Consider the following 13,361-nt stretch of genomic DNA (forward strand, 5'->3'; position numbering starts at 1 on the left):
GCAAGGATAAGTACCGGATTTCAGCAGTTTAACCGTTGTTTAGTACATAGTAACTGTTTTAAATTCTTATTGTTCCTAAATGAGAACACTGGTGTCTCGCCTACTATATTTCATATGTCAGCATCACTTAAAAGGATATTCCAGTTGCATTTTTTTAATCTGACAAACAAACCCAGTGTCTCTGGAGTATGTTAAGGTGACCTTGGTGGAGTTATTGGGAGGCACCTTAACTGATCCTGATGTCCCATAGTCACCATTCTCAAGTGAATAGTAGGGCTTACCCCTATTGTTTCTCTTCTTGTTTACTTCATTTAATTGTTTTTGAAAGTCCATTGAGTTATAGCCTCTGTGTGCAAATTGTTGCTGTAGTCTATATGTGACTGTCTCATAATCCTCATTTCTGGTGTGTAGCCTGGAATACCGTAACAGCTGTCCTTTCATAATATTTTGAAAAATATGTCAAGGATGCATACTTTCTCTGCATAGAAGATTGTTTCTCTTACAGCCTTTAAAATGTAGAACAGTACTGATACCTTCTATTCCATTCAACAACAAAGTAATGTCCAAAAAATCAATACTAGCAAGTGAATGTTGAAGAGAAAACCTCAGAAAATCAGTTGTATGTTCTAAATAATTCTGGAATTCTTGTAATGTTTCCATCGGTCCATTCCATAAGACAAAGATGTTATCAACAAACCTTTTATAAAACCGAAGATGTGTGCTGAACGGATTGTTGTTCAAGATATAATTGCCTTCCCAGAATGCTAGTACTAAATTAGTGTAAGTATAGGCACAGGGAGTGCCCATGGCTGTTCCCCATTTCTACCAATAGATGTTATTTTCAAACATGAAGATGTTATTTTCCAATACAGTATAAAGTAAGCGACTCAATAAATTATCTCATTAGTAAGTATCATTTTCTTATGCAAGAAGGCTTTAATGGCAGAGATACTGTATTCATTGGGTATCATTGTACACAAGCTTTTGACATCGATGTTTACCATGCAAAGATGTTTCAAATCACTCTGTGAAGCCATATATCCAGGTAAGCTCTCTCAAAAAATCTTTGGTATCTCTTAAGACATTGGGAGCAAACAGAGCTTTTTTCAATTTTCTCTCTATAAAGATGGATATAGGTTCTGTTATCCATCTTTCACCTTCTACAGTAGGACGTAGTGGTGGATCGATAGCATTTTTTATGGATTTTGGGAAGAACTTTGATGATCGGTATAACTGGGTGGTTCAATTTAAAATATTCATATGAAGAATCATTTATCTTATGCAACACTAGCATCTCATGCAAGGTCTCATCAGTATCTTTTATCATCTTATTAACTTTAATACGATTAATGACTGCTTGGGTATTAGCATCACTCAGCATATTTTGCATCTTCACAATATAACTATCTCTGTTCATGACTACAACAGTTCCTCCTTTGTCTGCTGCACAGATCGTAATCTTTGAGTCTATTCATAATGTGTTAGGAGCCTCCCTCTCCTCTCGGTTAAGGTTATGATGGTGATGTCTAGGTGTTTTCAACTTACTCGTGATATCAGCCTCATGCACTTTCAAAAATATATCAAATGTCACATTATTTTGATGAACGAAGGTGCTGGACTTTGTTATAAGAATATGCATTGGTCATTTCTTCGTTGCCAAAGATAATTTTCAACATGACATTTAGGAAGAACATTTTCACATTAATGAGGATATCGCTCAACCTGCACAGAGTAGCCAGTACGAAGCTAAGATCTTTATTTAAAACCGAAAATTGTTGTGAAGTCAAATTTACATTACTTAAATTAATCACCAGATCACTTTGGATGAAATGTGGGCAGTCTATCTCTCCGACAAGATTTTTCTCCTTTTCCTGCATCGACTCTGTGAGCAAGCCCTATGTTTCCTGGCTTGAAAACCTGCCTACCTCTTAAACCTGCCTTTAAAAAAGTAGAGGCTAAGATTACGCAAATTCTACTTTATTTTCATTAGTCCTGTTGTTAGTTGGTATTTGACCACATGATGGTTTTACATTCCTCTATAGATTTTTTAAGTTTGAGAATTTAAGTTTTTATTATATTCATTACTATATTAGTTGACATTATTTAGTTTTGTCTTATTTTAATGAGTTCTGTAACCATAGCTATTGGAGCAGTATTTATATATATTTTTTTATAGGATATTTAACTATACATAATATGAAAATTATTTGTGTTATGAATTGGCATTAATCAATGTTTTGACTGGATAGTTCAAGTGATGTGTTTTATACTTTATAAATGGCAATATTCCACCCTTTGTGGGTGTGTGTAGATTGAAGCACTTTGGTTACAGTTATGATCTATGCTGATACTGATTTGAGATGCCAATTAGGATTCATCAGAGTTTTGATTGGATAGTATAGGTCATATGCTTTATGATGCTTGAATGGTAGTATCCCACCCATGTGGGGGGGTGCGGGGAGGTTGTAGTACTCTGGTTGTTACTTGCTTTTAACTGTTGATGCTTCTGTTTTTAAAAAAAGTGATCTGATGAAGGGTGTGGAAGTTGCCCAAAAGTGCTTATCTTTACATTAAAGTATACTTATTGGTTTAAGCTGTGGCGGCCTTGTTACTTTTTTCTTGATATAGTGTTTACACATTTAAGTACCTGGCCTTGGTCTGATGTAGTGTTTACACATTTAAGTACCTGGCCTTGGTGACCATGCTCATAGGTATATATATATATATATATATATATATATATATATATATATATATATATATATATATATATATATGTGTGTGTGTATGTATACATATATATATATATATATATATATATATATATATATATATATATATATATATATATATATATATATATATATATATATATATATATATATATATATATGTAAACTATTTATGTATGCATTTATTCCCATTCATAGGGACCACAGATGCCTTCTCATGTTTGAAGAAGGGGTACTCATTATGAGTTTACTGCCTTGTCTTTTGGTTCAGTTGCTGCACTCAATGTCTTCACAAAGTGCCTGATGCCAGTGATGAACCAAGGTCATTCACTTCAGTGCTCATTAGTATGACTACTGATATAAGCCCAATCACAGGAGGGGTTTCAGAGGAGTCCTGCAGTTTACAATGGATTGCTTCCAATCCCTGGAATTCTTTGGCAACTAACCTCCCTTAAAAGGGTCATGTTTCTGGGAACAATACTTGGACTCCAACAGCCAGAGGGCTTTCCTCCTGCAGGACAGAGTGGAGTACCTAGTATCCTATTTCTGGACGTCTCACAAATATTTCATTATACTGACAGAATTCCAGATGGTAGTGGAATACCAGGCTTCTTTGATGATGATGGTATCCCTACCAAGACTCCATACAGGATGCTTCAGTTGCATCTTGGCTACTCTTGGAGTCAGTACAGCCAACTACTGCAGAAAGGGATCCTCAAAAAAATTAGAATGTTGGATCAAATAAGTTCAATAAAACAAGGTTGCTTTATTCGGACAGGACCCCATGTACCAGTTTTTGGCCATACATGCTTCTGATGCAAATGAGCTTCCTCTGAGAAGCTCATAGTCAAGGTCAAGTAGATCTATTCTGACAAAAAGGTGCATTAGCATAAAATAAATATTGGTGGTGGTCCCCTGCATTAAAGGCACTCAGACCAGTTTGGAAGTAGGGAGTGCTGCAGGTGGTCACAGACAAAGTAGCCATGATGTGGTACATAAAGAGGGAGGGACTGCATTTTACCCCCTGGTGTAGGCTGGCATTGATTGCTTGGAACTTGGCCCTAGAGTTGGCATGATTCTAAGGGTCGTCTGCATCGTGTCCCAGCAAAACTTGTTGGGTGACCAGTTTGAGCAAGTGAAACAAATCATACCCTGCGTCCAATAGTATCCCTGCGTCCAACAGTATCAAGTAGAGGTTGGGCCACTGAGCCACTGTCCATTTTTGTAGAAAAACATTTACACCCAACTCTTGAATAATGTGAGACTGTGTTAATGGACGCTAAGAGTTTTCTGAGAGAACTGAGTGACCAACTTGAATCTATTGATACTAAATGTTATTTTGTAACCTTAGATGTAGAATCACTTTTCACCAGGATTCCTAATTCTTGGGGCATTGAGAACATTACAGATTTATTGTTAAGTATGGGTATGAGCTATGACAGAGTTAGATTGTTGTGCGGCCTACTTGAGATTATACTTGAGAATAATGTGTTTATTTTCCATCAGAAACATTACCTACAGAAGATTGGCGTGGCAATGGGCACAGCCTGTGCCAATAGTTACGCCAATCTATTGCTAGTTCAATGGGAGACAGAGTATATTCTCTGTAACAATGTTTTTTGTACCTCGATATTTTGGTATAAACATTTTGTTGATGACATTTGTTTGTTGTGGAATGACACCGAGGAACGTTTGCACGAGTTCTTGAGGTATATAAATACTTAACACCTTTCTTACGTTTACACATAATTATTCTCTGACTAATATTGAGTTCTTAGATGAGTGGCTAGAGATGACATCTGTTCGGTTTCAACAACATTATATAGGAAACCAATAAGGAAGAAAACCAATAAGGAAGAATAATCTCCTACACAACAACAGCATGCATCCGAAACACACCAAGCGGACTGTATTAAAAGGGCAGATTTACCGCATTATGCGTCTGTATAACAATGATGAACAAATGAGAGCTGCTTTGGGCACGTTGAAACAAGAATTTATAGATAGAGGTTATAAAGAGCATGACCTCGATTCTGAGATCAGAGAAGCATGGAAACATAGGCAAGATAGGCGTGCACCTTACTACATCAAGAGAGACATTGAGCCTCGACCAGATAACGGCAGATCACTAGATGTTCTTCGTGTTTCGCTGTTGCAGTCATTACATTCGGGTAATCCTGTTGGCAGGTTGCCCTCAGTCGGCCTGAATTCCAAAGTCTTGGGTCATGCATCGGCAGCTATTGCCCCTTCGCCATTTTCTTCAGCTTTTCTTGCCCCAAATATCAGGTGCCCCCTAAAAGGGTAGCCTATATATGTATATGTATATGTATATATATATATATATATATATATATATATATATATATATATATATATATAAAAATTCCAGCAGGAAAAACTGGACTGCAACAGTGAATACACTCGAACATCTACATGTATGCTAAGTGTACACAACTATACTATGTTCTTCGTGTTTCACTGTTGCAGTCATCACATTTAGGTAGAGCCCCAAAGCTATGGTTGGGAGGCTGGAGCTAAACAGCATTAGGAGCGGCTATGAGGCCCTGTAGAACTGCAGTGGCAAAGCCTGCCCTGGACTTTGAAAAGACACCTATGTTATAAGACTAGTGACACCCAGGGAACTACTACATCTGATAGACTAGGGACATATAGTTGCAGGAGGTGCACAGCCTGTACCTATATTCACAGAGGCACAGTCTTTGTACACCCCACGTTAGGTTTTCACATTAGTTGTAACTTCTACGCTGATTGTACAATGAAGAATGTTGTTTATTTCTGTTATTGCACAGAATGTTACTCTTTTTATATAGGCAAAACTAATCACTTATTTAAGGAAAGGGTCCTAGAACTTCTGAGAGATATAAGAAATTGTAAAAAGAGTAATGCCTTAGCCATGCATGTTAAAAAGGAAGGTGTTAGTCATGCGTTTAAGTTTCTAGTTTTGGAGATTAAGATGAGTATGAGGGGAGGTGATGCTAGAAATAGAACTGAGAAGGCTGAGCAGAGGTGGATACTGCTGCTTAATGCTGACAGACCTCCTGGTTTGAATAGCAGGATGTCGCTTAAACCTGCCCTCAAATCAAGGAGTTTGAAACATTGAATTTAAAATATTTTTAAATATTCTAAATATATATAAAAAAAAATTGTTATTCTTTATAAGGATAATGCATGTGCTTATTAATTTTTGACTGTGTAGGTTGGTTATATATGTGTGTGTGTATATATTTCCTAGATGTATATATGTATATAGATATATTTATTACAAGCATTTTCACAAATGTGCACTTACCCTTTTAATTTTTACAAATGTTAATTAGCATTTCAGTGTTTGGACAGCTTGTATTGCATCACAAATATAAAATGGGTATGTTTGATTTTATATGTAGTCTGATGAAGCAACTGTTATTGGTTATGAAATGCTTACTTCTCTGTTATCGAAGATTAAAGTTTTAATGCAGTTGTACTGCCATGTATAACCAGCATGTTTTTACATTTACCTAGCCTGCTTTTACATGGTTATTTCATCTGGAGTTTGGTTCTTCGTCTTTTCAATTCTGCTATTTCTGTTCCACTCCAGACATGGCAGAAGGGAGTATTGACATGCCCCAGCTAGGACTGAAGAGTCAGCTGGTATTGGAGTCTGCTCCGTCAAGTAATAAACTGATGGTCGATCGTTTTAACCAACTTTTGAATACTAACACAAACCCCTTGCTTTCTGCAGAGATTAAGATCTCTGAAGGTATAGTGCAGAATGACATTTGTCTTCATGATGAATTTCTATGTAAATATCGTGAGCTTGAAAACAAACTTTATAAATTCAAACGGCTGCAATGGCAGAGTTTTCATTTGGAAGCTTCCTTGCAACATAATATAGCCCCAAGAGGGCTACGCATATTGACAATGCTAAGTTATGGCCGGATGTACCCAGAGCTTTTAAGACGTTGGCAATTACTCAATTTAGAATGTAGTGCAAAGTATATGCAACAACTTATTGAGTTTTTTCGACCATCTGAGAATGAGTTGCAGAATGAGATTAACATGCTACAAAATGAGATCTATGACACATACCCGATAGAGGTCATAGGAGATAGAATGGAATCTCTGAAGCTATTAATGGTTATGAGAAGAGACTCTCTGCAACTAAGACACGTAAACTGCAGAGAGATCGCTTTGATTTCCGAAATGGGAATGTCTTTTCTTGGGCTAGGGACAGACAGCAACAAGCCCCTATGCAACGTGAAACAACAACTAGACGCTATGTTGATGCGAGAGGAGGTGTGTCAGGTGATTCAGCCCCTCCCTGCTCTACTTCATCTTTATTGGAGAGCAATGCTGACAACAGAACTTAAAACTTGCCCGTGAGTATGGGAATTTAGATGGAGGCTAATACAGTGAATACAGACACTACCTCACATGAGTGAGAGGTTATATCTGACAGAAATATAACTACTAATCAGGTAGTTAGGCAAAGGGAGTTTGCACAAGGACCATCTGCTAAGAGTACAAATATTAATTCTGCGACAGTATCAAACTTTTCACAAGGATGTTTTTTATTGAACAATCTGCTCCCCATAAGAGGGAGATCAAGGAGCCGGATGAAAATGGGGCGGATACGTCGTCAATCCAGCATAGAGGAACCTGTCAGGATTGGCAAAAAGGTGAGACAAGCCTAGTCTTTAATATGTCCACACATGTGTTAACTGATGGGCAACTTCAGCTTTTGAACAAAGGGCTGAGATTTATACCAGCACAGAAAGCTGATTTAACTGATGTTCTACAGGACCTTAGAATGTTCGGCAGAAATCTTACGTTAAAGACTATGTTTAAAGGTAATATGTGTGAGCAAGATGTTTTTAAAAACCTAGTACTTTCATTCCACCTTCGCATTCAGGTATAGACACATTCGTGGAAGTATGTGAGAGACAACTAAGGGAGAAATTTAAACATGAAGTAAGATCTACCTTTTTCAACATGACGCCAGATGATTATGTAGCCTTACAGGAACTGAAGAATTTGTCCTCATTAGAAAACGACCTGCTGACAAAGGAGGTGGTATTGTTCTTTTAGATAGTGATATGTATTACAACAGTATGATGGTTTTATTGAGTGATGCTGACACTTGTGCTATAAGACTAGTGACACCCAGGGAACTACTACATCTGATAGACTAGGGACATATAGTTGCAGGAGGTGCACAGCCTGTACCTATATTCACAGAGGCGCAGTCTTTGTACACACCACGTTAGGTTTTCACATTAGTTGTAACTTCTACGCTGATTGTACAGTGAAGAATGTTGTTTATTTCTGTTATTGCACAGAATGTTGCTCTTTTTATATAGGCAAAACTAATCGCTTATTTAAGGAAAGGGTCCTAGAACATCTGAGAGATATAAGAAATTGCAAAGAGAGTAATGTCTTAGCCATGCATGTTAAAACAGAAGGTGTTAGTCATATGTTTAAGTTTCTAGTTTTGGAGATTGTTAAGATGAGTATGAGGGGAGGTGATGCTAGAAATAGAACTGAGAAGGCTGAGCAGAGGTGGATACTGCTCCTTAATGCTGACAGACCTCCTGGTTTGAATAGCAGGATGTCGCTTAAACCTGCCCTCAAATCAAGGAGTTTGAAACATTGAATTTAAAATATTTAAAATATTCTAAATATGTATACATTTTTTTGTTATTCTTTATAAGTATAATGCAGGTGCTTATTAATTTTTGACTGTGTAGGTTGGTTATATATGTGTGTGTATATATATTTCCTAGATGTATATATGTATATAGATATATTGTTTACAAGCATTTTCACAAATGTGCACTTACCCTTTTAATTTTTACAAGTGTTAATTAGCATTTCAGTGATTGGACAGTTTGTATTGCATCACAAATATAAAATGGGTATGTTTGATTTTTATATGTAGTCTGATGAAGCAACTGTTATTGGTTGTGAAAGTGCTTACTTCTCTGTTATCGAAGATTAAAGTTTTAATGCAATTGTACTGCCGTGTGTAGCCAGCGTGTTTTTACGTTTACATATCCTGCTTTTACATGGTTATTTCATCTGGAGTTTGGTTCTTCATCTTTTCAAGTTGGAGATGGAGCCCAACAAGTGGAGGCAGGACTTACAGCTGGTCTACAGGTGCGATGTACAACAGTTGGACCTTTTTGGTTCTCTGAGTAACTGAACAATTCAGGAAATTGTGCTGTAATGGATTTCACAAGATAGACAGTGGATGCTTTCTCCATCAGCTGAACTGGTATGTTTCTTTATGCATTCCCTCAGATACCCCTGCTCTCCTAGGTGTTTCAGAAAGCAAATGAGGAGGGAACAAAGATGCTACTGATAGTCTTATTTTGTTCCAGGCATCATTGTGTGTCACTTCTCTTTAGAAATGTGCAGGGGGAAACCATTCATAGTGTCTCTTCTGAACTCAGCACAAAGGTCCCAATATAGCCAAACCCGAGGAGCCTACTGCTCATAGGCCAGGAGATATGATCTTTTGACCTTTTAGGCAGCAGCTCACAGTGCGCATGTGCTAAACATCATGAGAGAACATCTAGAACAAAAGATGGTGATTCAGAGATGAAAGTGATCATAAAGGAAGCTCTCTCTCTCCTATCCCTGTTTCATTTGTGGTTCAATCCTTATTTTGTATGCAGTCTGGTTCAGCTTAGAATCTTCCTGCTGTAAAGCAGCATCCAAGACATTTATAGTGCCAGATTATCGCAGTGCATCGCAGTACTATTCTGATGGCTGTGCCTTATCCCTAAAGGGACATTTGTGTATGACATACCTCTCCTTTAATGTTTCACTTGTCAGCTGGTCGTTTTCTCAGTAATGTAATTGGATTCTTATGATTCTAGTGTCTTTCACTGGGTTTGCCAGCAGTTTATTGTACAGATATTTAATTCCTTGTATGACTTGTAACATAAATCAGCCTTTTCAGGAGCATTGTGTTTCTTTTCCCTATATTTTCAGTCACATAATGAAGATGTTTCAGAGGTAATAGCAGTCAGTTTCTTGTGTGTAGCTCTTCTGTGTCGGGTTTTCTTGCTAAAAGTAGCACATACGTCACAACTCTTTACTATGTTGTTCCATTCAAGACAAACACTACAGGTAGTAAAGATGTCTGATGAGCAGAAGGGCAGTTATTTGCCATTTTCCCTTGGGACATTAGAGAAAAATCCTCAGAAGTGAATATTCACTTTGTTAAAAGTAAAATAAAAGTTAAATATTTATCCTTTCTGTTCAAGGAGTAAGCCGAAGTATGACCAAAAAAAAAAACATGAGTTATATGAAGCAACGGTTTCTTTAAGTAGGCAAAAAGTTACCTGATACACTGTCTTACATATCAATGCTGATCTCCAATGGCCCCTATAGTTTTGTTCCATACTATATGCATTATTTTCTGCAGAGGTCATTACTAAGTACATACAAGGTTAACTTAAATGCAGGTGGGAGGTTGGTTTTTGCTGCTGTTGATGTGTATTTTTGTTTCTTTATTAGATAGGTTAGTAATATGCTATTATTAGTGTTATAATGATGGAGATTATGGTCTGTGGTTTATATTTTAAGGATTTCTGTGCCACAGAATCCTATTTTTCTGTAGTCCAGCTGACATTTTGCTGTTAATTTTATCTTTCCTCTCCAATAAAATAAACAAAGTGCCTTATAATAATGTTAATTGTTGTTTCTGCCCTTCCTTCATCACTAGTAATCCATTGAAAAAAAAAAAAATGTCTAGGATTTGTTTGAGATTAATCACTTCAGCCCTTACTTAATTGAGACGTGATGCTTGCCTTTCAGTTTGAACCATACTCAAACAAGATGCATTAGAATCTAATTAGAGTTCATTGTGGTTTATATCCTCATTGTGTTGTACCAGTTCTGTCCTTCCTGGATATTTAGAATCCGTTCTCCATGCTGCCCATCCATGCCTAATATATATATATATATTTTTTTGCTAGGCTATTATGATGAGCATCTGCTTGCAATCCATGGTAGATGAATTGATGGTGAAAAAATCGGGCGGAAGCATTAAAAAAGTAAGTCCTAGTTGACATTTTTATGCATAGGTAATTCACTGTTGTTTCTGAAATGCAGACATTAATGACAGAAAGTTAAGGTCTGCCTAGTCTTTTTCTGTTTTGCTTACATGCGTTAAAAAGTCACTGCATCAGTTTTACTTTTTTTAATTTGTTTGTTTCCTAGAGAAAATGATTTTTCAGTGTATATAGTTCCTCTGTTTCACTGAATACTTCCACTGAATACTTCCACTGGGAATGTATGTTACATCCTGCACATATTCCATGGAAAGTGCTAACCATTTGTCTGTATCCTTCAAGCCTGTCATGCCATATCACTATTGAGCATCACCTTTTTATGGAGGACTTACTCTTTAGAAAGTATCACAAACTTTCTGTCTTTCTCTGTGCCTGCCTTTCCTTTTCTGTCCCCAAAGGCATGCACGATATCAAGCCATTTTCTTCCTCTGTGATTTTGGTTCAGGCTGTGCCTAATTTGTTACTGATTCTTGCTCTTACCCTCTACCAGTTGTTGTTAACAGATGGTGGTCCCCAGATCCAGACACACTGACTGCAAGGGAACACTGGTACAACATCACCACCTTCTTTTCTTAGCTGGGAATACATTTTCTTTCAAATCCCATGCAAGTCATCATAATTCTTCAGGAACTTTTGAATCAACAGAAGTTGTTATCCTTGACTTGTTAGCTCCATAAAGGGATTATCTTAGTACCTAGTAGTGCCACTTTTAGATCCCAAAGTAATTTGGTCTTCCTGTTTTTTTTTTTTCATTTTAAAATCATAAAAACAGTTTATGAACCATTTTTATGTCAGCTGTGTTTTATTCTCCAGTACCTATCTGCACTGTTTGCCTTTGGACTAGCATATGTGTCGGTTAAGAGGCACTTGCCAGCTGCTTCTGCCTGTCTACCAATGGATCCCTCTCTAACTACAGGGCGTCCAGTTAAACAGTTTCTGAAAGACCTTTTCCACTTTAAGTCTCACCGAGGAAGAGAGTGGCTACAGTCTAGGGCCTAAATTTAGATGTATAAAAATGAAACTTGCCTCCCTTTGAACCAGCAGCTGATGCACACCTCATATTCCTTACCTGGAAATCCGTGCTCCTTGTCACCATTACATCTGCAAGGGAGGATGGCTGAGCTTCAAGCCCTGGTGTGCACAGAACTCTTTTTACATTTCTGTAAAAACAGAGTGGCATTGAGAACTAATCTCACTTTCATGCCACTGGGATTAACAGAAGTTTTCTTTGAATTATGCTGTACAACTCTGTTTTTCCTTCCCATGCTCTGAAAACAAAGAAGAAAGGTTTTTGCCTAGCTTGGATGTGCAGTCCTTTGAGATTTTACATGAGCTGAACCAACTGAATCAGAAAATGTGGCCAACTGCACAAGAGATGGGTTAAAAGTTTCAGAATAAGCTGTGTCTAAATGGCTGGCAGGCTGCAGTGGCTTTTGTTACCAGTGCCGTAACAGTTTACCTGGAAAAAGGTAAGGATTCACTCTACCAGGGACCCAGCTACCATTGCAGCCTTCTCTGGGGGTAAGGTACAAAGGACATTTAAAATGAGTCACTTGGACTTTGATCCATACATTTTGTCCAAAGACTGCACACTGGACTTTATTTCCAGGTCTGGGAATGGATTTGCCTCTGTCACTTTGAAAGACCTGCTGCACTCTTCATCTCATCGTAGTCAAACCCCTTTTCTCCCTTTTGTGGAAACAGCTCTGTGAATACCCTCCCAGTGTGCATGACTTTAACAGTGAAACACACAAGGAGAAACAAGGAGTTACTCTTTAGCCCCCATCACATACTGTTGTATAAGTGACTTATCATAGTAGTAGATGTAGTTATTAATAGCCAAAGTGGGTACCTAAAGTCCCCCCCCCTCCTTAGTCTTCTTCATAGTTCAGCCTTTTTTTTTTCTCTCTTTTCGATCCCTGGGAGAACTGCATTTCTTTGTTGCCTGACTGAACCTTACAAAGCAAGCAGGTTACGGAATGTTCCTCTGTAGGAAGTTGCAAGCTTTCAGCTTCATTTGGGCATGTGTGTATGTATTGTAAAAACTTTGGAGGAAATAAATGAGTTAGAATTAATGGGATTCTAGATGTTCTGCAGTACATTTTGGGAATTTTGTGCCAACACAGACTTATCTTGATATAACCTCAAATTTTCTTTTTCTGCTCATAGAATTTTAGTGTTTTTAAGAAAATGAAAGAAAAATGTCATTTTTAGTAATAATTCATATCCTAGCGATATGCACTCCAAACCAGATTTTAGCTCTTAAAAAGAGATGGTTTTTAAAAGTCATGTCAAAGTATGGTTGCCAACTTTTCACGTCAAATATTCTGGACATATACATAAAAGCAAAATGCATAGAATTTTGGTACCCCCATCCCCTCCACACAGCCATTCCAATGTCCCATTACTTGGCTATATCTCCACATGATACTGTGTGTGTATATATATATATATATATATATATATATATATATATATATATATATATATATATATATATATATATATATATATATAAAATGCAGTATCATGTGTATGTGGTACTCTA

At 37.2% G+C, this 13,361-nt stretch overlaps 1 protein-coding gene across 2 annotated transcripts in view; it reads left to right on the plus strand.

Annotated features, from left to right (window-relative positions):
• The window catches only part of SNX17 (sorting nexin 17), a 1,062,675-nt gene that overhangs the window by 937,153 nt on the left and 112,161 nt on the right, over positions 1–13,361 (plus strand). For both annotated transcript variants that reach the window (XM_044061496.1, XM_044061495.1), the window contains exon 12: positions 10,718–10,795. In XM_044061496.1, the coding sequence (XP_043917431.1) occupies positions 10,718–10,795 (78 nt within the window). The remainder of the gene's footprint in view (positions 1–10,717; positions 10,796–13,361) is intronic.

Source organism: Protopterus annectens, chromosome 2.part0 (genome assembly GCF_019279795.1).
Source record: "Protopterus annectens isolate FY-2018-M chromosome 2.part0, PAN1.0, whole genome shotgun sequence".
Taxonomy (NCBI): domain Eukaryota; kingdom Metazoa; phylum Chordata; order Ceratodontiformes; family Protopteridae; genus Protopterus; species Protopterus annectens.